The sequence below is a fragment of the Lytechinus variegatus genome, chromosome 2 (assembly GCF_018143015.1).
Source record: "Lytechinus variegatus isolate NC3 chromosome 2, Lvar_3.0, whole genome shotgun sequence".
Taxonomy (NCBI): Eukaryota; Metazoa; Echinodermata; class Echinoidea; order Temnopleuroida; family Toxopneustidae; genus Lytechinus; species Lytechinus variegatus.
The window spans coordinates 41,923,900-41,950,075 of record NC_054741.1 but is presented as its reverse complement, the minus strand read 5'-3'; the positions used below and the strand labels follow the sequence as shown (position 1 = coordinate 41,950,075).

The 26,176-nt window shown below is 37.1% G+C and overlaps 2 protein-coding genes across 2 annotated transcripts; both read left to right on the top strand.

The window, feature by feature from the left end:
* The first annotated feature begins 8,964 nt into the window (after positions 1–8,964).
* LOC121406814 (uncharacterized protein K02A2.6-like) lies at positions 8,965–11,139 on the top strand. The gene has a single exon (XM_041597683.1). It carries the CDS (start codon positions 8,965–8,967, stop codon positions 11,137–11,139), a length of 2,175 nt encoding a protein of 724 aa, XP_041453617.1.
* Positions 11,140–11,453: 314 nt separating this feature from the next.
* On the top strand, positions 11,454–12,638 carry LOC121406812 (uncharacterized protein K02A2.6-like). Its single transcript, XM_041597682.1, has one exon. It carries the CDS (start codon positions 11,454–11,456, stop codon positions 12,636–12,638), a length of 1,185 nt encoding a protein of 394 aa, XP_041453616.1.
* The last annotated feature ends 13,538 nt before the right edge of the window (positions 12,639–26,176 follow it).

Genomic DNA, 26,176 nt, shown 5'->3' with positions numbered 1-26,176 from the left:
ATGTACGTAAAAAATGTTTATGCACACCTGTTTTCTAGTTTCTGCAATCATTTTCAGCTAACGCTCGCTGCTGTGTGTGATAAAGTGAACGAACAAAATCACAATGTGTAGGAGCAGCGCAGTATTGATTTCCACTGTCCATCAGGGATAGCGTGTTTTACGACCGGCTCTGTTTATAAAAGAATTAGCGGTGATGGTCTTAGGCCCAAAGGAGGGGATTTGTTGAATGTCCAGTTGTAATAGGTCCATGGTACCAGCCTGCTTTAACCTATGTGACGATCCAACAAGATAATGTGATTTGAACAGGTGTTTCAACAATTCAGACATTTTCATTTGGCGACAGTTTTTCAGAGCACAAGTAAAGTCAGATTCTAATTTGGCGAGTTCAATTCTAAATTTGGCGAGTTCAGTTCTACTGCCCAGCCATCATTGACCAAGATGGGTCTTACGCTTTTTGCATTAATATATTATGTCCTTGTTATTGATACACTAGCACCACTTTTACACATAAATACACCTCAACACACACACCCAAGCACATGCACCACTTGCACACTTGCAGTTGACCTCTCTCCAAACCTCTGGTACTTTACATTTACACGTCCCCCTGTTTGAGTCACATACTTTTACTCCAGATATTTTCATTGAGAACCCACAAGATAGCAAATATTTCACTCCCCAAGAATTCAACCACGAATTTAATATTACTCCAGATGATCTACCCCTTTCACATGCAAACATAAGAAGTCTAAATAGAAACTTTGAATATTTGGTTAACTTTAAAAATATTTTAAATAACTTTCAGTTTTCAGTCATCGGTTTAAGCGAAACATGGCTATATGAAAATTCTCCTGACATGTTTAATATACCTAATTATAAATTGATAAGGGCAGACCAAAAGGGAAGAAGAGGAGGAGTTGCTTTTTACATTTCACAAAATCTCAAATTTAAGATTCGTTCTGAAGTTAAATTATTGCATGCAGAGTCATTGTTTATAGAGATTGAAAAATTCTAATTAAAAAAATGAAATATCATCATAGGATTAATTTATAGACCCCCTGATACAAATAAAAAAAAAAATGAAATATCATCATAGGATTAATTTATAGACCCCCTGATACAAATATCGATCGTTTCTACGATGAACTAGAATATTTTCTCCATGAAATAGGGAATGAAAAAAAAACATTATTTTATGCTCGGTGATTTCAATATTAACTTCTTGCCCTCATCTGACAATAATAATTCACCCAATTTCATGAAATTAATATATTCGTTTGGCTTTATTTCTATTATCAATAAACCCACAAGGATTAACTTGAATTCATCAATCAGATTGATAACATATTTTCAAATGTCCATAATAACAAAACCATTGGAGGGATTTTATGTTCTGAAGTTTCGGACCACCTGCCTATTTTTTTAACTTGTGAATGCAAACTTTCTTTCCCTAAAACAAAGAATATACTTATCGTAAAGAATCGAACCAAAATATAAAATTACTGTAGCAAGACCTAGTTTTGGAAGATTGGGATGATGTTTATAATGAAGTAAATCCCAATATTGCATACAATAACTTCAATAATACATTAAAAAATCATCATGAAAAGAATATCCCTATAGGTAAAGTAAACAAGGCAAAAGCAATTTTGTGTCTCGCCAACGTATAAAAATAACCAGAAATATCGTGATTCGCAAGGGCATGCAACAAATGACCTTTGAAAATGACCTTTGACCTTACCATATGACCTCCATCTGCAGCATATCATGCAGGTCCCCCAAGTACATCTACCATCCAAGTTTAGTTGAAAAGTGACCTACGGTTGCGGAGTTAGGTGTCATAAGAGAGTCTTGCATGTAAACTTTAACGTTGACCTGAAAATGACCTTTGACCTTACCATGTGACCTCCAACTGCAGCATAACATGCAGTTCCCCCAAGTCCATCTACCATCCAAGTTTGGTTGACAAGCACCTTACGGTTGTGGAGTTATGTGTCATTACAGGTTTGTGACGGACAGACGACATTTCGATCACTAAGTCTCGCCTTCACCTCTGGTGGGCGAGACAAAAACCAACGTAACAAACCAAAAAATCCTTGGATAACGAAAGGTTTACTGAAGTCCATACAGACACTTAATCGCCTATATAAACATTACTTACGCAATCCAACTGATGATTCTTAAAAAAATATCAAATATATCGTAATAAACTAACAAAATTCATTCGAATATCCCGAAAATTGCATTTTGCTAATAAAATAAATGATGCCAATGGAAATACAAATACAACTTGGAAAATTATCAAAGAAGTGTTGGGTACAAAAGCACCCCCCCAACCTAATGGATCTGAAATACTTGATCCAACTAATTATGCAAACTCATTTAATTCTTTCTTTACCAATATAGGGCCCGAGCTTGCAAATAAAATTGATAGTCCCAACGCACATTTTACACATTACCTCTAAGATCCAAATCAAGAATCTCTTTTTGTAACTCCAACAAACCCCTCCGAAATAATCAATATTGTTCGTTCCCTTCAAAATTCTAGATCTTCTGGTTGTGATGGCATTTACATGTCTCTTCTTAAGAAAATAATTCACCCTCTTGCTAGCCCTCTGACTCACATATTTAATAATTCCCTATCTCAAGGTGTTTTTCTAGATTTATTCAAAGTAGCAAAAGTTAATCCAATCTTAAAAAAGACAACCCTCACGAAAAAAATGATTACTGTCCCATTTCCTCACTTCCAACAATATCTAAAATTCTAGAAAAAATAGTTTACACAAGACTTTATAAATTCATAAACAAATATAATATTCTGAATTGTAATCAATAGGGTTTTAGAAAAAAATTCTCAACAGATTTAGCATTACTTCAAATTAATGACAAAATAACAAATGCCATAGCGAACAAAGAACACGTAACTGGCATTTTCTGCGATCTTAGTAAAGCATTTGACACCCTTAACCATGATATTTTACTCTCCAAACACAACCATTATGGAATACAAGGTCAATGTCTCTCATTTTTTAAAGACTACTTAAATAATCGAAGGCAATATGTCAATTTTAACAGTTGCGCCTCTGCTTCTCTTTTAGTTCGATGTGGTGTCCCTCAAGTTTCCAATTTTAGGCCCACTTTTATTTTTACTATATATTAACATTATTAGAACCTCCTCTATTTTGTCCTTCGTTTTATTTGCCGACGAAACCAATATATTTTATTCTCAAAGAGACCTTAATTCATTAAACAAAATCGTAAATTAATAAAGTATCAAACTGGTTCAAAGCCAATAAACTCTCTCTTAATACAAAACAGACACATTTTATGTATTTCAGACACCATTCCCGTAACATTAACACACAGATTTACATTAACATGGACGGCACCCCTCTAGAACAGAAAAAACAATCTAAATTTGCAAGTATAAATCATGGATGAATCTTTGACTTGGAATCAACACTACACCACGTTACGATGTCCGTTTCTGAAAGTATTGGGATAATTTCCAAGTTAAAATTCACTCTTCCTGACAGAACTTTGTTCTTGTTATACAATTCGTTAGTCCTCCCTTATATAACATGTTGTAATGTCGTCTGGGCAAATTGTGGTTCTTTTAAACTCAATTCTATCTTTAAAGGTCAAGTCCACCTCAGAAAAATGTTGATTTGAATCAATAGAGAAAAATCAGATAAGCAGAATGCTGAAAATTTCCCTAAAATCGGATGTAAAATAAGAAAGTTATGACATTTCAAAGTTTCGCTTATTTTTAACAAAATAGTTATATGAACAAGCCAGTTAAATCCAAATGAAAGAGTCGATGATGTCATTCACTATTTTTTTTGTTTTTTATTGTTTGAATCATACAATATTTCAATTTTTATGAATTTGAAGATTAGGACCTCCTTGCCTGAAGCACAAAATTCCATGTGTTCAGGGAGGAATGAAACTTCATTTCACATGACAATGACGAGAAAATAAAAATATTTCATATTTCATATAATAAAATACAAAAGAAATAGTGAGTGAGTGATGTCATCAGTTCCTCATTTGCATACCGACCGAGATGTGCATATAACTGTTTTGTGAAATGAAGCGAAACTTTAAAATGCCATAACTTTCTTATTTTACACCCGATTTTGATGAAATTTTTGGTGTTCTGCTTGTTGAATTTTTCTCTTTTTATTCAAATCAAGTTTTTGTTGGGGTGGACTTGTCCTTTAAATTACAAACAAGTGGAATGCCTCTGGCCGTCTCACCTGCATCACGCATTTCAATATAGCAGCAGTGCTGACTATGAATACTACTCTAACTCGCACAAGATGTTCAGTGATACATGGTTACTCTTATGTCCAAGTTTAATGAACTAGACCACTTTTTATGAACTAGACCAATAAACTTACAGAGATATGATGGTGGTTATTCAACGAAAAACCCCAACATGGCCAAAGTTCATTGACCTTACATGACCTTTGACCTTGATCATGTGACCTGAAACTCGCACAGGATGTTCAGTGATACTTGATTACTCTTATGTACAAGTTTCATGAATCAGATCCATAAACATTCAAAGTTATGATGGTAATTCAACAGATACACCCAATTCGGCCAAAGTTCATTGACCTTTGACCTTGGTCATGTGACCTGAAATGAGCACAGGATGTTCAGTGATACTTGATTACTCTAATGTCCAAGTTCAATGAACTAGACCAATAAACTTTCAAAGTTATGATGGTAATTCAACAGATACCCCGATTCGGCCAAAGTTCATTGACCCTAAATGACCTTTGACCTTAATCATGAGACCTGAAACTTGCACAAAATGTTCAGTGATGCTTGATTACTATTATGTCCAAGTTTCATTAATCAGATCCATAAACTTTCAAAGTTATGATGGGAATTCAACAGATATCCCCAATTCGGCCAAAGTTCATTGACCCTAAATGACCTTTGACCTTGGTCATGTGACGTGAAACTCATGCAGGATGTTCAGTGATACTTGATTAACCTTATGTCCAAGTTTCATGAACTAGGTCCATATATTTTCTAAGTTATGATGACATTTCAAAAACTTAACCTCAGGTTAAGATTTCGATGTTGATTCCTCCAACATGGTCTAAGTTCATTGACCCTAAATGACCTTTGACCTTGGTCATGTGACATGAAACTCTAATAGGATGTTCAGTAATACTTGATTAACCTTATGGCCAAGTTTTATGAACTAGGTCCATATACTTTCTAAGTTATGACATCATTTCAAAAACTTAACCTCAGGTTAAGATTTGATGTTGACGCCGCCGCCGCCGTCGGAAAAGCGGCGCCTATAGTCTCACTTTGCTTCGCAGGTGAGACAAAAAGAGCAATCCGTATGTGCACAGGGTCACATTACTTGGCTCATTCTGACCCATTGTTTCATAAACTCAAAACCTTAAAAATATTTGATATCAATACGATTCAAGTAGCAATCTTTATGTTCAAATACTTTAATAATCAACTACCTCCGTCCTTTAATAATATGTTTAGGTTTAACAGGTCTGTTCATTCCACCCAACCCGCTCATCAGGAAACTTTCATCTCACCAACCCTAAGTTATTAATAACTCTTAAATCAATTCGACATTATGGTTCTGATATTTGGAACAACTTTCCAGACAATATTAAGTCATGTTGAACAATATACTCATTTAAAGCCACTATTAAACAAAAAACCATCGAATCATATGCATCCCCCTCTTTAAGTTAATTATTCAACTGACCTTTACTTCACCCGCACCTGCATTGCACCCACTTGATCAATGAAGAAACAAATTAATGTACCATTTTACGAGGCCGCCATCATTTTCAAGCTTAACCGCTCACGATGACAGTCTCCTGCATTCATTTAAACTGTTATTTTCTTTTAATTGAATATTGCTTCTTGTTGATATTTATTTTTCATTGCTTTATTGCTTTGTAAAACTTAAATGTATCACCTTGATGTTATGTTGCATATATTATCTTGAATGCAGAAATAAATAAAATCAAAATCAAATCAAATGATGCATTAGTAAGTTTTGTCGGCATAAAGTGTTATCAGCCACTGAAATTACCATAATTTGAGTAATATTAAAAGCTGACTATGTCAGATTCACGCAAGAAGCCAAGAACACACATAAATAATACAAAATATGTTCAGAATTATATATCTCTCATAATGTGTGAGCTCTAAAATAGTGCAAATTGTCGGAAAATGATGAAATTAATCAATTTTGTAAGTAGCTATAAAATTGTATATGTCTTTCTTTTTAAGTTGGCATGAAAATATCACAAGGGCTTTCCCTTTGAAATTTGCAAAAGTTGGTCAATAACAATGCTTCTACAGACAAAAATAATAAATAATTGTATTTTGCTTCTGCAGAAGCCAGTTGACTCCAAAGGCTGCATTGAATATCTATTTCGTATCGCTTTACCTACCTATGTACATGTATAGAGGCATGACATTATGCCAGTATTGCACTTGCAAAATCTAATTTGATATTATATTTCATTCTCTGCATTTACTGTCTCTTGGAAATGTTGTGGTCGAATGGATAATGAGGCTGTAGTCACTCAATATAGTGAAAGACCTTTTGCACTCCATCAAATTCAAAATAAACATGAACATTTTTTTATCTACGATAAAATCAGATGTATCCATCTACTTTTGCTAGTTTGTATTTCATGAACTGCCCATGAATATAATACACAATTTTTTGCACAATAGTACCATCTCCCGGTGAGCTAGTAACTAAGCACTTCCTTTTGTACCAACCCCATGATTGCAAGCATGCATGCACTTGCAGAAGTGACATGTTGCCACGCAAGGCATTGGGGAGGGATAGTAGATGGATACATCCGATAACATTGTATAACAACTAGAAAATCAGCTAAGTATTTTAACCCTTTGAGTGCGGGCCCGCGAAACCGGATACCTCTCCCTGCTGTGGAGCCGTTTTGGAACATTGCTGGTATTTGGATCTGTGGCAGTGTTTTTGAATTAATTGCTAATTGCGCCAAACTGAAGTATTTTCAGGATTTTTAGTAAATGTAAAGATGAAAGATCAAATGTTTTTCTTTCTAGAAAAAAAGGTTTCGCTTCTCAAATCAACAGAATAGTTAAGAAATTTACGAGGAAAAAGTCGTGTTATTTTGTCAAATCTTTGCCTTTTCCCCAAGTCAATAGGCACTGTGTACAAAAATGCGTAAGGGCAATCAGCACACGCGGACAGGTCGGGGTCGATCAATACCGCTTTGTTGTCTGCTCTAGTGCTTTTTTCATTGCATATTGTTAAAGCTACTCAATGCTCTCTTTGAATAATATAGGGTATTTATATTGCGCACATATCCACCTTGTTAGGTGCTCAAGGCGCTCCTATATTATCTGGCTAAGCTAGGCGATTGAAGATTGCATACCAGTATTCAATTTGTTTTCCTGTTGCAATTTCAAAGAGGGAAGGGGGTAAATGTGACTCAAATAGTAGATCTGAAATCACATCTCCCAACGCTCTCCTCGTCTCATTCTACTTTTCATTTATCTTTCTCCCTTTTCCCCTCCAAAATAACCATGCTAGCGATTACTATTCATCACTATGAGAAAAAGTAAATTATTTTTATCTATTGCAATTATAGCATCTAAATTATAAGTGTTTTATTTTGTTCTTTCATTTTATTCATTTTATTACCATTCTGGGGGTTTTCACAACTGAAAACAAAAGTAACTAGAATTTTAATTAATCATGAGGACGATTTAGGTGATCTGTCTCTGATTTCATGATCACGAAGACAATCAGCATGTTTATATTGAGATCAATATGATCATCATGATGAAAACTCAACTTCTCTTACGAAAAGAATGTGTTGAATACTCTTGAAAAAGAGAGAAATGAGAAAGTAGTGTGAAAAAGTGTAGGTCATCCACATATTGTACATGTGCATGTACATATTGTACATTAAAACAGATTTTAATCTATTTTATTGTCCAATGTTTTATTTCATATACATTGTAATGGTCATAAAGGACCATTTGTGAAATGTTGAAAAGAAAAAAAAATTATGTTCCCCCCTGTTCTTGAACCCCGGACCCTAAGGACACAAGTCTTTAATATGCCTTCCCAATTGAGCTACACTGTTTTGCATAGTTTTTACACATAAGCAAATTAAGAGGATCTCAAATCCAATTTTGCGAGTGATCGGAAAATGGAGACCACATTTACGATAGCTTACAATCTCAGCTACATTATACTATACTCAAAGCTCAGGGAAAACCTACACAAAAAGGTGGAGATATGGCTCGCAAAATAGAGGAATGTAGAATTCAGTTTTGAGAAAAAGTCATTTCCCATAGAGATTGCACACAAAATGAGCGGACTTACCCCTATAACTTGACATTTAAAGAGATGATCCTTTCCTTAATATGACAATATAGCCATCACATTGCATAGAGTATGTCCTCAGCTACAACATATCAAAAACCTAGTGAAAATTGACCAAAATCTACAGAGTTAAGAGTCAAATCTGCATGATTATGATGATGTCATAAGTAGCAAAATGGGAATTTTGAGTTCCAACGCCCTTTTGATGACGTCTGTTGTATTCAGACATTCCATGGCAACCATTAATGGTAATACATTAGCTATCTTTCTGTAATGCATTCTTCACCACCTCTATTGTGTTTGTGCACATGCCTAGCATGATCAGTTCTTAATGTTAAAGATTCCAATCCTAGGCTGTGCCTGCTTGATTTTGATATCCAGATATTCTGGGAGTCTGCCATTAAACTTCTCTGCAACTGGACCTATTTAGTTTCTCTGCCTTTACTTTCAGTTACTGTACATATATTAATTCAAGAACCCACGATACAACATCAATTCTGGCGACGAGGATGTCTTTTCATTAATTTCAAATGACTCTATAGTTTCTGATATTGTTCCTGATTTTACTCATTAATATGACTTCAATACCTCCACCTTCATTTTTTCTGCAAAACCCTGGAAAACCGACGACTCCATGGAATTTATGGTTCCAGCAATTCGAGAATTATCTCCTAGCCTCAGGAGGCAGCGAATTTCTGCCGGATAGGAAGAAAGCGCTTCTGTTACACTGTCTGGGAGCTGAAGGACAGCGAATCTTTTACTCACTGGACATCTCCTCACCATCAGAGCCACGCCCAGCTCATGGGGCTCAAGCAGCTACCAATGTATACCAGGAGGCATTGGCAGCCATAGAAGCGTACTTTGTTCCGCGAATCAACGTAGTCGCTGAGAGATATAGATTCAGACGACGTAAACAGAGGCCAGATGAGACAGTTGCTGAATATGTAGCAGCCTTGCAAGAACTTGTAAAACATTGTGCTTTTGCAAACTTGAAGGACGAGATGCTGCGAGACCAGGTAGTAGAAGGCTGTCACAATCCCCGTATTCGTGAGAGGTTACTATTAGAATCGGACTTGAACTTTCAGAAAGTTCTTGATTTCAGTAGATGCATCGAAGATGCACAGCGAGACTCCAAAGCAATTGCCAAGGGACATGAAAGTGACAGTGAGAAGGTGTATGAACTACACAGAAAGAAAATGAAGGAAAGTAGAGTGGAGGGAAGAGAAAGGAAGAAAACAGAGCAGAAAACACAGAAAAACAGTTGCAGAAATTGTGGAAGTCCATCTCATGCAGCATTCGACGAGAGATGTAAGGCAAGAGAGAGCAAATGCTACAGCTGCGGAAAGACTGGACATTGGGCTAAGGTTTGCCGGAAAAGCAGAAAAGTCCGCAAAGTGCAAAGTGGAGCTGATGAACTTGAAACGCCCAAGGTATTAACCGTGAACACTCACCCTACAAAGCCAATAAGGTGTGAAGTTGAGCTCGCTGGCAAAGCCAAGGTTCACATGACTCTTGATACAGGCTCTAGTGTGTCAATAATTCCGCTCAGCATCTACAAGAAACACTTTCTAATCGATGCTCTCAAGCCACCATACGTCAACATTTCAGACTACTCTGAAGGAAACATTCCAGTAGTTGGAATATTTGAGACACAGGTAAAGGTTGGAGCCAAGTCAATGATCGCCAAGATTTTCGTCGTACACAGAGGTTCAGCATTACTGGGCTTGGATATCTTCGACGAGTTGAAGCTTAAGATTGAAGGCAGCAAGCTCTGCGTCGAGACGGTCAGAAGTGATTCTCCGACATCAACGTCAGAGTCCACATCGTCTACATCAAGCGACATTCCACCGGGGTTCCCTACTTTGTTTGCACCAGGTCTCGGTTGTGCACGCAACTTCAATCATCGCGTCAAAGTCAAAGCTAATCATCCGCCCGTTCAACAGAGGTTACGCAGGTTACCTTTATCTGTGAAGGATGAGGTTTCACAAGAATTGAAGCGGTTGGAGAAGGAAGGCGTGATAGAGAAAATAGATTCAAGTGAATGGATCTCTCCCATTGTAGTTGCCGCGAAAAAGTCAGGAAGCATCAGGCTTTGTGTTGATTTACGTGAAGTAAATAAAGCCATTGTTGTAGATAGTTATCCGTTACCTGATATCGGTGAGCTATTTTCTGAGCTGGAAGGATCCACAGTGTTTTCTAAGATGGATCTAGCGTCAGCGTATCATCAACTCGAATTGGATGAGGAAAGTCGCGATCTTACTGCGTTCATCACACATGATGGATTATATCGCTTCAAGAGAGTTTGTTTCGGATTAGCGTCAGCACCATCCACATTTCAGAAGCTCATGAGTAGTATCCTCGCAGGACTACCAGGAGTTCAATGCTACCTAGATGACATCATCGTGTATGGTAAGGACAGATCAGAACATGACAAACACTTGAACAATGTACTGAAGAAGTTGCAAGACGCAGGATTGCGTTTGAACCCTAGTAAATGTCAGTTTTACTTGTCAGAACTCAGTTACTTAGGGCATTGTGTGAGTAGTAAGGGTCTAGCACCTGATGATAGTCATGTCAAAGCTATTCTAGAGGCACCAGCGCCTACGGATGTTAGTAAGCTTAGGTCAGTGTTAGGAATGACAAACTACTACACTAAGTTTGTACCAAACTATGCCACTGTTGTAGAACCAATGAGACGTCTTTTGTGTAAAGATGTACCTTTTGAGTGGGGGGCCGAGCAACAAGAGTAACCCAAAGTCAAAAGCAACCCAAAGTCAAAAGTACAATTGCAAAGAGAATTGTTCTTGGGTTATTCAATCCGAATTTACATACTGTAGTTACCACTGATGCATCTGATTATGGGTTAGGGGCTGTACTTTCCCAAGTCAAAGAGGGACATGAGATTCCGATAGCATTCGCTTCCAGGTCATTGTCACCCGCTGAGAGGAAATACTCAACAGGTGAAAAAGAAGCGTTAGCTGGTGTTTGGGCTTGTAACAAATGGTATACTTACCTTTGGGGTAGACACTTTGTACTTAGAACAGATCATAAAGCACTGGTTACCATGTTGAGTACGAGAGGTACAGGTAGACAAACCATGCGTATAGCACGCTGGTCTGCTCAGTTGTTACAATTTGATTACACTGTAGAGTACAAAGCAGGTCGAGAAAACTACGTTGCAGACGCTTTGTCACGCTTACCGTTAGGTGATGAAGAATGGTCAGATGTAGTAGATGAAGAAGAGTATGTTCTAAATCAAGTAAGAGTAGATTCACCTGTCACTGTCAAAGAGTTACAAGATGCAACTAATAATGATGAAGTATTGGTACAGGTCAGAAAGTACATTGAGGAAGGATGGTCTGGTAACCATAAATCCTTTCCTCCTGAGATCAAACCATATCTCATCTTGAGAGATGAATTGTCTATAGTAGATGACATTGTGATGAGAGGGAATAGAATTGTAATTCCAATGTCACTTCAGGCCAAGTTTGTAGATTTTGCTCATTCAGCACATCAGGGCATTGTGAGAACTAAACAAAGGTTGAGAGAAACATACTGGTTCCCACATATTGACAAAATCGTTGAAGAAACAATCAAAAGATGTGTCACTTGTCAAGAAAATGACAAATCACATCGCACACACAGTGCACCAATGCAATCGGTAGAATTTCCTAATTCACCATGGGAAAAGATTTCAATTGACATTACTGGTCCTTTTGAGAATGCACCTCATGACCAAAGATATGCAATTGTAGTAGTTGACTACCATAGCAAGTGGCCTGAAGTAGCGTTTTGTAGCAATGTAACAAGCAGGTCTGTAATACAGGTTCTCAAAACTTTGTTCACTAGAGAGGGAATTCCAACCCATTTAGTATCAGACAATGGACCGCAGTTTGTGTCACATGAGTTTGAAGAGTTCTTAGAAGAATATGGTATCACTCATGTAAGATCATCGTTGTACTACCCTCGTGCAAACGGCGAGGTAGAACGGTTCAATAGGGTTTTGAAGTCTAGCATTCAAAATGCTATGATCGAAGGAAAAAGGTCTTTCAAAGAGACTACGTTAGATCTTTTGTTGGCATATAGATCAACACCTCATCAAGTAACAGGTCTGTCTCCATCAGAGTTATTACATGGTAGGAAGATGAGAACCAAGTTAGATGTAAAGGGTAGAATGCCAGTTAAGACTCAAAGAAAGAAGAATGAAGTCAAACAAAGGGTAAAAAAAACAAAAACAAAGAAAGTCTGAAGAGTACACAGATGCTAAAAGAAAAGCTAGAGTGTCAGAATTCCAAGTAGGAAGTTTTGTTAGAGTTAGGAAGCAAAGACATGTGAAGAAAGGTACTCCAAAGTTTGGGGAGAAGAGAAAAATCATAAAACAGAAAGGAAAAGCAACATTTGAATTGGATGATCATACAATTTGGAACGCTTTTCACTTGTCCCCATGTACAACAGAAAATCACACTTCTGTTGCTGAAAGAGAAGAGAGTCAGGTCACAGAAAGAGACCCTGAAGATAGACAGATTAGGGAAAGGGGTCTAGAAGAGAGGAGAAGTAGTAGAGTAAAGCAAGGTTTCCACTTTGGCGAGGTAACATCGCGAGTTATGGCGAGTAATAGCGAGTTGTCAAAATGAGGCACTCGCGATAACTCGCATAAAGCTCACCATGAAACTCGGGATAACTTGCGACAACTCGGCATGACTCGGCGGAGCTCGTTCAAGCTCGGGACAACTGTCCTTGAAGTCGTGAGCATTTTCAAAATTTTTGAACATGTTCAAAAATTTTGCTAACTCGCTGTAACTCGTGCTGAACTCACCTAAACTCGTTGTATACTCGCAGTACTCGTAATAACTCGTAAGAAGCTCGAGATAAACTCACAATAACTCGTAATAACTCGCCACATCTGAGTATACGCGAGTGCGTTCCGAGTTTTCAAGAGCGAGATACGAGCATTGCGATCGTTTTACGAGTCAAGTGGAGGTGCCCACGAGATTAGCGCGACTTTAGATCGAGCACCCCGAGTTACAGCGAGTTTCGAATGAGTTTATTCCGAGTGCGTGGCAAGGGCTCAGAGGCATGCCGACTGAATGATAAATGTCCAGTGATCTATATTTTCCCCACATATAAACCCCCCCCCAAAAAAAAAGTTTGGAAATCTGAGTTTGGCCATTAATTTTTCCCAACTCCAAAATTTACACATTGCATATTTAACATCATTTAAAAGGTCATTTGATTTTCTTTACAATGATACCATGCTTGTTATGATCATGTCATCACGAAAAGAGCAGGATTCAAAAGTGTTGGATGAAGTTTGAATTGAAAAGCTGCAAAACGAGCAAAAAAGTTTGGAAATCTGAGTTTGGCCATTAATTTCTCAAGACTCCAAATTTTACACAATGCATATTTGATATCTTTCAAAAGATCATTTGATTCCCTTTAAAATGATCCCATGCTTGTTATGATCATGTCATCAAAAAAAGAGCAAAATTGAAGTGTTATTGGATGAAGTTTGAAGTAAAAAGCTGCAAAACGAGCAGAAATAATCATGGAGGGTCAATACAGAACATTATTCTTTTGTCTGTGTCAATACAGATGAAAATCCATTGGCCCTGCTTTTTCATTTCATAATGTTTTCTTGTGGTTTATGTTTGTTTGTTGTGTGTTTGCTTGCGCAGAGGTATGTTTGATTCCATTTGAATGTTGATGTTAAGGTGCATGAAAACAATTGCTGAGAATCTCACTCATCATCATGGATGAAAAGAACAGTGACTTTCAATATTATGTCATTTTGCAAATTTTGAATTTTGACCTTGCCCCACATTTCAAGGCACTGCACCTCCATGTGAGCCAAAATCACATCATGGAAAGTATCATTTTTAAAAGAAAATTAAATAAACTATTCATTGATATTAATTTAACATTGATATTTACTAAAACCGAGGCGGGATTACTGATCAAACTCAAAAGAAACCGCTTAAAAAACTCACTCATCACCACGGAAAAAGGAACAGTGACTTTCATTATTGTGTCACTTTGCAACTTAATTTTGAATTTTGACCTTGCCCCACATTTCAAGGCACTGCACCTCCATGTAAACCATAATCATATCATGTAGGGTATCATTTTAAAGAAAATTAGATGATCTAATCATTGATAATAACAATTGATATTTATTAAAACCGAGGAGGGAGTTTATTTTAAAGTGAACATTTTAACTGACCCACGCAATGTATACAATTACTTTTAAAAAGGCTGTTGCCACTGCATTATTACAACTTTAAACAAATAAGGAGAAAAATATGCCTCGATCCAAAAGATCCAAGAGTTGTGGCCATTCAGGTAGGGAAACAGCAAATGAAGATGACATTCAAACAAGGGTAGAAGAAGTGCAGGAAGAGACAATTGAAACGGAAGAAAAGTTCAATGACGAGCAGAGCCAAGGTAAAAGAACAAGACATCAAACTAGACAAGGTCCAAGTGGAGCGCCTCTGGCAGTCTAACCTGCATCACGCTATCCAATATAGTAGCAGTGCTGACTTTGAAAACTACTATAAAATAATTATTCACAAAACACCATTCATACAATGATACAATACTACGTTCACTGACAATAAATGACATTTTACCTTTATCATGTGACCTAAGACTTCAGTTGTCAGTGATACTTGATTACCCTTTATCCACATTTTATAAACTGTATCTAAACTTTGGAAGTTATGACAGCAATATAGTATTAATCTCCAAAATGGTCAAAGTTCAATAATCTTAAATGACCTTTGACTTTGGTCATGTGACCTGAAACTGGCATGAGATGTTCGGTGATACTTGACTACTCTAATATCCAAGTTGATGAATCATATCCATAAGCTTTCAAAGTTATGATGGTAATTCCACAAATACCCCCAACATGACCAAAGTTCGTTGACCTTATATGACCTTTGACCTTCGTCGTGTGACCTGAAACTCTCACAGGATGTTCAGTAATACTTGATTACTCTTATATCCAAGTTTTATGAATCAGATCTATAAACTTTCTAAGTTATGATGGTAATTCAACAGATCACCTGAACATCACTAAAGTTCATTGACCTTTAACCTTGGACATGTGACCTGAAATTCGCACAGGATGTTTAGTGATACCTGATTACTCTTATGTTCAAGTTTCATGAATCAGATTCATAAACGTTCAAAGTTATAATGTTAATTTAACAAATACCCCAATTAGCCAAAGTCCATTGACCCTAATTGACCTTTGACCTTAGTCATGTGACTTGAAACTCAAGCAGGATGTTTATATTCTTTAATAACATTATGTCCACGTTTCATGAACTAGGTTCATATATTTTCTAAGTTATGATGACATTTCAAAAACTGAACCGTAGACTAGGTTAAGATTTTGATGTTGATTCCCTCAGTAAACATGGTCTAAGTTCATTGACCGCAAATGACCTCTGACCTTGGTCTTGTGACCTGAAACTCAAAAGGGATGTTCAGTAATGCTTGATAAACCTTATGGTCAAGTTTTATGAACTAGGTCCTTATACTTTCTAAGTTATGATGCCATTTAATTTCAAAATCTTAACCTAATTCGGTTAAGATTTGGTGTTGACGCCACCGCCGCCGGCATCCATCTTTGAGTGCCAAAAATGTGCGTATCTCGTCCCTTGGTCGTATGAAACTCTTATCACTCGTAACAAAATCTTGATAACTCGTTCATAGCTCGCTTTAAGTCGTATAAAGGTCACCGCAACTCATACTAAGCTCGGCCTGACTCGTTTCGCGCTCGGTTCACTCGTACAGCGAGCGTAGTGAACTCGATGTTGAGTCTTTTGTCACTGAAGCAAATTCCAGGAAAAAATGTAAATTTCACGCGAGCTTGTGCGAGCTATGGCGAGTTAGAGCTCGCGCAGCTCGCGTATGACTCGCAACACCAACTCGCCAAAGTGGAAACCTTGCTTAAGGAAGGAACCAAAATACCTTCAGGATTATGTGAGGTATTAAATAATAAATCTTGGAAAGATTTGATACCATCTTTTTGGTATATTGCTTAAGTTGATGTGAGAAATCAAATCTTGAATTAGTTTTACAATTTTGTTGCAAATCAAAGTAAAACTTAAAAAAAAACAAAAGTGAAGTTTATTGTTGAAAGATTTGATAATGTTATGTTCAATTTATAGTAAATATGGATGTCAAGATATACATGTATCACAAAATTCACATATAAACTTTTCCTTCAACAACGATCTCTTCACTAAGCTAATAATTGATTGAAACTCATTTGTTTATACTTTGATCAATGTTTGTAAACAAACCAAAGTGTAATGACCTACATGTAGTAGTAGTTTCAAAATTTCAACAAGGAGGAGAATGTTGTATTCAGACATTGCATGGCAACCATTAATGGTAATACATTAGCTATCTTTCTGTAATGCATTCTTCACCACCTCTATTGTGTTTGTGCACATGCCTAGCATGATCAGTTCTTAATGTTAAAGATTCCAATCCTAGGCTGTGCCTGCTTGATTTTGATATCCAGATATTCTGGGAGTCTGCCATTAAACTTCTCTGCAACTGGACCTATTTAGTTTCTCTGCCTTTACTTTCAGTTACTGTATATATATTAATTCAAGAACCCACGATACAACAACGTCATGATAAAATTTCGGGTCAAATGTGACATGAAACCATATCTTCCATCCATACTCTATTCGAATATGAAAAAAAAATGGGGGTCATAATGAATTTTGTATAGGCATGTTTTTGCACATATATTGTCAATGGTTGGTGCGCGCGCATGCTGTAAACTTTGATGGAGACTAATTCCGTTATTATCGGTGCATTGATCTGAAAAAAATGGCAATCCTATGTTGTATAGTGACGTTACGCGCGAGAACGCGCGTGCAAATTTTTGAAATGCTTTAAGTGACCTGATTCATACTCTACTTTGGTCAAAAAGTGATTTTGAGCATTTTGAAATTTTGATGCGCGCTTACGCGCACGTCGTGACCTTTACATGACCTTTGATGCCATGGACAGTTGACCATTGACCTGAAGTTAATGTGATGTAAATATTGTTAATTTTTGATAATTGATCATGAAGATATGATCGTGTGATTTTACAAAATGGCGTCTAGATGACGTCATGATGACCTTTTGACCTTGAACTGGTTTTATACAGATGACATGATAAGTCCCCATATCTGATGGTATTTAGAAGATAATTGATAATGTAGATTTTGAGATTTTATGGCAACAAGAAAAGGGCGGAAAAATAAAAATAAATAATATTTTAATTCGTCATGCGGACGAATTAGGTGGTCTGTACTTATTCTCGGCATCATGACCATTATCATCATGTTCATGCACATCAATATGATCTTCATGATGACAACGGAATGTTCATTATGGATGGAATACTTGTGAAAGACGGGAGATGATAAAGCACTGTGAAAAGGGTCGCTTTAATATATGGCAATACATGTGATATGAAAAAAATTAATTATAATCTGTTTTATCTTGCTAAATTTTAACTTTTATACCTTTTATTTGTCATAAAGGATCATATACGAGGTGGTAAAAAGAAAAAAAGAAAAAAAAATCATCTCGTTTACCCCAGGACTCGAACCTGCGCCCCCGAGAACGCAAGTCAAGTGCGTTATCCATTCAGCCACGATATTCCCCATAGGGATTATACGTTCCCATAGAGATTACACATAAGCAAATTTGAGAATTACAAATCCAATTTTGCAAGCGAAAAATGGGCATGATCCCGGCATCTGATGGAAAAATGAAGGCAACGCTTCCGAAAGCTAAGAATCTCAGCTACATCATACTAAAAGCTCAGGGATAACTACCAAGAAAAAATGGAGATATAGCTCAAGAAATAGATGGAGAATGTAGTTTTGAGAAAAAGTCATAAGTCCCATAGAGATTACACGCAAAATGAGGAAAAATGACATGCCTCTTTTCATTGCTGTTTAACGCCATGATTCGTTTCTCAAAATGAAAAATCATGAATACTGAGGAGAAAGAGTACATTCTAAACTACAACATATCGATATCTGGGCGAAAAATTATCAATATTTACGGAGTTATAATCAAATTTGCATAAATTTGATGACGTCATGATCAAATTGAGGGACAATGGTGACATGAAATAAAATCTACAACTCATACTCTATCGCTATATGAAAAAAAAAATTGGGGGTCAACGGACTATTTAAAGAGCTACAGTGAATTTTCAATAGTCATGTTTTTGCCCATATATGGCCTATAGGGAGAGCTCACACGCATACGTGCTGCAAACTTCAACGGGTGTTAATTTCGTTATTAATGGTCCCACATTCAGCTCAACCCCTCCATTATCAAAAACGCTCAACAGCTCCTGTTATTTATACATCTTTTTCAAATATTTTAGTGTTGATGCTCACCAGAGTAAGTGCCCCATAAGTATGTTTGCCGTCAAGAAAAATATAAGGTCAACCTGCCTTTTTTGTTTATGTGGATCCTTTTCTACTCCGCTATTTGCCAGGAAAAAAAAAAAATAACTGGCGAAAAAGTAAGAAAACTATTAACATTTATTAGGGGGGTAGCTGTAAGATTGAAAGGGGTCTGTAGGGACACACCAAGCAAACGTGTTTTATTTAGGTGGATGCCTCAACGTAAATTCTCACTCTATTTCCTCAATTTCCGGCGAGGAAACTTTTAGTTCATTGTCAGTTTTAGCATTTGATCTGATTATGCTTTTGTCAATTTTTTAGTACAAAAATTTCACCTGGGAGAGAGAGAATGAGATGAAGGGCTTCCAAAACCTAACATGACAAATTCATTCTATAAATTGACGTTAATTACAAATTGAGGTGGGGGACTAGTAATCTTTAATTCTTTATAAGTAAATATTCATGCAATAGCAAAAGCGAACACTATGGTTTACATTTTACCTTTATAATCTATTTCCTCTTTTTTCCCTCTCACCCTTTCTGTCGTTTTATCATTCTCCTATACATGTATCTTGATTTGCACTTTCTATTCTTTTTCTGAATCTCACTTGCATCTTCTGCGTATCATCACCCAGGGGAAATTATATTTTTATGAAGAAAGCACTGTCATGCTCAAGAAGAAAATGTTCTTGTCATGTCTTAAGCACCTGCATGTTTTGTCAATAAATGAGTAAACATTTACTTTTGAAAGCTTATTCCTAAAAAGGTTTTTGTATTGCTAAATACGAAAAGCATTCAGTAGGTCATCCTGACAAAATACACAAATCTTCCTTTTATTCAGGGCGTTGGCTATTTTGTCCCCTGCTCTTTTTATGATGAATTTGTTTGAGCGTCCGCTATGTCTTGCTTTTGTCTGGGGAGTGCCAAGATTAAGAACTGCATTTACATTTTCATTTTCAAAAGAGCAGAAGACAAAAGGTGTTCTAAATTGCTTTATTTTCTGTTAATTTCCTTTGAAAAAGAAGACAAAAATAAGAGCAATAAGATGAGAGAAAGCAGGGGGGTTCAAAAGTGCACCAGGGGCCAGTTTGATATAAAATTTGTTTACACATTTTCAATAACAGTTGACAGCTACTGAAATCCTTCTATTTGACTGGCGGATGGTAAAATTGTTTAAGTTATTGCGCATTTGTCGATATAAAATATACATGTATTTATAAAACGGTACCATACAAGGAATTTTCTCGTTTACCTTTTTTCTGGTTTCTAACCTGTAACTGAATGTATTATCTACCGCTTTCTTATCTATGTCCCCCCTTCTACACCTTTTTTCTCTGAGTTCTCATTTGAATTATATCTGCATCGTCTTCCTTCTCCCCGATTAGAATTACGAGGTATATATACCCGCCCACATCCCCCTTTATCCTTTCTCTCTGATTTTTTATTCTCAGTATCTGTCATTTTACATTACATGTAACGTCCCCCCCTCTCTCTCTTCATCGGAAACTGTTCCGAGAGTATGCCTCGATTTTGCCAACTTGTATTGATCGGAAATGGTTGCATTTGTGGGCCTCTCGTCCTGTTGCATCGTGGCCATCATGTCGAAAATTTAGGGGGTTTTCCCCCAGTTTCTCAAATAATGTGCCAAAAAAACTTTTAAATCTACTACTGTAACTGTCATTTTACAATAAATTCTATATCATCTTCCATTTTCTATATTGATAACCTGGGTAGACAACAAACGTTGTGAGATTTCTTTTTTAATTAATCTAACCAAAAAATAAGGTCATGTTGTTATTCGTTTAAGTAGATGTTCATGGAATTTTATCAAAAGCGCACTTGCCTATATCCCCTTTTATCGCTGTCTCTCATTCTCTGTGACATCTGAATTTAAAAAAAATAATTTCCCTAAATGATTCTTCTTCCATCCTTATATGCATCATTACCCGGGGGAAGCGCTTTTATGCAATATGAATCACTTAAGAATATCATAAGTACCTGTGTTGTCGGTAAACGAGACAAAGGTTTTTTTTAGATACAGTATGTTGGTCGAAAAAAGTATTCATAAAAGCGTTTTGTACTGCTAAGTACGAAAAGCATTCAATAGGTCATCCTGCTAATAAAAACTAATCCTCCTTTTGTTCGGGGCATTGACCATCTGTATCCTGCTCTTTTCCGAAGGAATTTGTTTGAGTGGCCGCCCAGACATTCTTTTGTTCGGTAGTGCAGATATCACGAACTACATGGATTTTCCCTTTTGAAAAGAGCATATTAAGATGAATGGTGTGCTAGACTGCTTTCTTTTCTCCTTTTTTCAGAATAAGTAGACAAAATTAATAAGAGGGGAGCGAAAAAGTTCAAAAGTGCACCGAGATCAGCTCAAATTACTAGGGCATTACTTTTGTAATTAAAAGCTTGTTTTTTCTAAAAATACAATTGATAAAACCAAGGAGATATCATTCTAGAGTGATATCTCCTTGATGAAACAAATAATAAGATGAAAATGGTGAATAAACGCGTAGCTTATTACATGATAATCTTGCAGAAAAATGTTAGCTATCTATCAGAACAACGATAGGGATCAAATCATGTGATCAGGCCTTGTGCGTGAGCGTACATGCTCGTCACAGAATTTTTTCGTCCCCGTCTGACTCCAACAAAACAAGGCAAACGCCAAGCGTTGTCTTGCCTGCATATTGCAGTCATGAAGAGACTGCATGTCAAAACTATAGGTCATGTCATTAGTGGAACAAACAGATAAGGTCATGCCATTAGTGGAACAAACAGATGCATAAAGCATCCGAACATACAGTACCAGTCAGATATCTTTAATACCTGTTTCGATGCTATAGAAAGTTGATTGTGTGTACAACACAGCACAGTGCCAGTCATGGAAAGTTCATTGACCTTTGACCTTAATCAAATTCAACTCACATTCGAACTTGACCTGCACCTTCAAGAGATGGACCTCTAAGTATGAATTCGGCAATCCAACCTCGAAGATATAGAAAGTTATTGTGTGTAAAGCACAGCACAGTGCAAGTCATGGAAAGTTCATTGACCTTTGACCTCATTCAAATTCGGGTCACATTTGAACTTGACCTGTACCTTCAAGAGATGGACCTCTGTTATGAATTTGGTGATCCCACCTCGAAGCTATAGAAAGTTATTATGTGTACAACATAGCACAGTGCTAGTCATGGAGAGTTCATTGACTTTTGACCTTATTCAAATTCGACTCATATTCGAACTTGACCTGTGCCTTCAGGAGATGGACCTCTGGTATGAATTTGGTGATCCCACCTCGAAGCTATAGAAAGTTATTGGGTGTACAACACAATTGTGCCAGTCATGGAAAGTTCATTGACCTTTGACCTTATTCAAATTCGACTCATATTCGAACTTGACCTGTGCCTTCAGGAGATGGACCTCTGGTATGAATTTGGTGATCCCACCTCGAAGCTACAGAAAGTTATTGGGTGTACAACACAATTGTGCCAGTCATGGAAAGTTCATTTACCTTTGACCTTACTGAAATTCGACTCATATTGAAACTTGACCTGTGCCTTCATGAGATAGAGCTGTGGTATGAATTTGGTGATCCCACCTCGAAGCTATAGAAAGTTATTGGGTGTACAACACAATTGTGCCAGTCATGGAAAGTTCAATGACCTTTGACCTTACTGAAATTCGACTCATATTGGAACTTGACCTGTGCCTTCAGGAGATAGACCTCTGGTATGAATTTGGTGATCCCACCTCGAAGCTATAGAAAGTTATTGGGTGTACAACACAATTGTTGACGACGACGACACCCGAAATAGTGATACCTATGTCTCGCTCCGTTACGCAGGCGAGACAAAAATCAGGTAAAGTTGAAATAATTTCCTATTTTCGTGATTTTTTCCAATGTAGCTGTGTATTTTTTCATTCTGTTATCGAAATAGGTTTATAAAGGACATAGCGGCAGAGGTTTTAGTACATAACAATTACGAAAAAGCTGAAAAACTTAATCGAATTAAACCAAACAAATCTCGGCTTCTGTGGAAGCCCATCGCACTCAAAGGGCCAATGATTTAATTTAATAACCGCGATGAATCCATCTACTTTTGCTACCTTAGCACGGATAAACACGGGAGGCAAAACAAAGAAGTACAAGTTCTAGGGAGATATCAATGAAACGTGGCATTTAAGGCTGATGACGGAACCTATCCTCACCAGAGGGAATACTTTTTAAATAGAAAGAAGTGAAGGAATTGGCAGAACGCCGGAAAGCGGCCTTCAAAATGTCGAGTGGAACACCTTGAAGAAGAGCCCAGTACATGCCGATACTTTTAGTATCATGAGCCTTCTGCCTTGCAGCAGAAAGCAACACATCCGTGCCCACTGCTTGGATTGCCTCAACAATCCAAAGAGAGGTAGAGTCGCAGGAAGCCGCAGAGAAGCGTTCCTGCGAAATGACAGAGTTGATCCGAATTATGGACCTCCTTAATCCTGTCTAGGCATCACTTAAGTACCCCAACAGGGCACCATACTTTGTCCTCCAAAACAGAGAAGTCAGAAAGTGGACCAAAAAGACCTCGACAGAACCAGAATAAAAGGTCTGATTCTTAACGATGAAAGAGGGTGTTGGAATCAACTCCAACTCTACGTCTTTCCTATGTTTGTAGGTAAACATGGCGACATACTTTTTTCATCATTCAGAATACTTTGTCCTACCCCTCACTATAAAACACAAAGGAACCTTGTTCATCTTATTCCTAATTTGTTACAGGCCTTCAAAATCCATCAAATGTCCGTCCGTGATGAACCGATCACGCTCATCGATCAAATGCCATTAAAAAATAGTTTTGTTCATGCTTGAGCAAACACAGAATTTTTTTGTCTGGGGATATATAAAAAGGAGGCTTGCGCCAAAATGGTATAAAATGATAAATATGATGATCAGACTTCTTGCTAATCAGCAGACTTCCTCTTAACCTTTAATTATTTTTGCAATAATTTTCTAATTATGCGGTCAAAATTCATTTTTATATCTGTTTATTTGCACGAATTATTCTGTGGCTGTTACTTATTGATATGTTCTCTTTTAGCTTTGAATATTACTTCTTTAAGCAACAAGTGGAATGCCTCTGGTGGTCTCGCCTGCATCATGCGATTCAATATAGCAGCAGTGCTGACTTTGAAAACTACTATAACTCGCACAAGATGTTCAGTGATACTTGGTTACTCTTATGTCCATGTTTTATGAACTACACCAATACACTTACAGAGATATGATGGTAATTCCACAAATACCCCGAACATGGCCAAAGTTCATTGACCTTACATGACCTTTGACCTTGATCATGTGACCTGAAACTCGTACAGGATGTTCAGTGATACTTGATTACTCTCACGTCCAAGTTTAATGAGTCAGATCTATAAACTTTCAAAGTTATGATGGTAATTCAACAAATACCCCATTGTGACTGAAGTTCATTGACCTCTGACCTTGGTCATGTGACCTAAAATGTGCACACGATGTTCAGTGATACTTGATTACTCCAGGTTTTATTAACTAGACCAACATACTTTCAAAGTTATGATGGTAATTCAATAGATACCCCCAATTCGGCCCAAAGTTCATTGACCCTAAATGACCTTTGACCTTGGTCATGTGACGTGAAACTCATGCAGGATGTTCAGTGATACTTGATTAACCTTATGTCCAAGTTTCATGAACTAGGTCAATATACTTTCTAAGTTATGCTGTCATTTAAAAAACTTAACCTTCGGTTAAGATTTGGTGTTGCCGCCGCCGCAGTCGGAAAGCGGCGCCTATAGTCTCACACTGCTATGAAGGTGAGACAAAAATCTTGGAAAAAGATGAAAAGGTTAAGAGGAAGTCTGCTGATTAGCAAGAAGTCTGATCATTGAATTTCTCATTTCTGCCATTTTGGCTCAAGCCTCTTTTTGAACCCCCCCCAAAAAAAAAAACGTCTCATGTTCGCTCAAGCATGATGAAAATTTATTTTTACATGACATTTCAAAGATAAGATTTCAGATCATCTATTTAGTCCGGGTTATAATTGAGCAAGGTGCCACTTGGAAAAGGAGAAATGTTCATATATTGCCTCTAGAGTCTAGACCAGTTCTCTACGCTGAATATGAAGATATGAGGTAAACAGGCTGTATCCTGAAAATTAACCTGTGAGGGCGCTTTTTCAAAATGGCCGCCAAATTTTCATAAAATTTGAATATTCGTCCATAGATTTTGACACAAGCATCCAATTGCCATGAAATTAGTGTCATATGAAAGCCAATTAAATTTACTACAATTTGATACTATTTATGGGGGATAACTAGGTCATTTGGCTGAGATTTTTAGTACGAAACTGCAGTTTTTGTAATTTTTTCCCAAAAATTGCAAATTTTGCAAATACATGAATTTACATAATTCTAAGAAAAATGAATCAATTACCTTGAAATGTTCCAGAAAACTTAACCAATATACTATTATCACGTGTATGAAATTCCAAGTCTGTATCATTTTGTTTAGCGAATTTATAAGGTGTCAAACTTGAATTCTTCAATATCAGAAATGTTGCTTTTTGTATGCATTTCCATAGACTAATACGTATAACATATATAATACATGGATGTATAATTTTTATTGGTAGTTGTAAATTGAATGTAATTATCTCCGCTTTTAACCACTTGGAGAGTTAAGAGTAGGCTTTTCTTTATCAGCTACATAAAAAATATGTTGGCACATCAAGGCCTGACCCTCTCATGGGGGTAGGGGTGTCGAAATCACCCCCCCCCCCTGCCCTTTGTTATATCATGTTGTTGTACATGTTGTATATTGCCTATTTGTTAGAAAAACAACTGTTTTTGGAGCACCCATGGAGGCGAAAATAGGCATTTCTGCTATACTCGGAGAGGAAAAAGAAGTGGCACATCGTAGCCTACCCCTTTCGAGAGGGGGGGGGAGCTTTTGCTTAATATTGCCAATTACTTGGAGAGGAAAAAGAAGTGGCACATCGTAGCCTACCCCTCTCGAGAGGGGGGGGGGAGCTTTTGCTTAATATTGCCAATTTATTTGAAATTTTACAATTTTGAACCCAACATTGAGGCAAAAAAGCGTCTGTGCTTTGTTGTACACCCCATTGATTTGAAACCACTTAGAAAGGAAGTTTACCAGCTACATATAAATAAGCGCTGGCACGTCGAGCCCTAGCCCTCTCAGGGGCTGTCTAAGTCAACCCCCCCTCTATATCATGTACATTGCCAATTTCATTGGATATTTCACCATTTTGCATCATCCATTGAAACAAAAGCGCGTTTCTACTATGTAATACAGCCA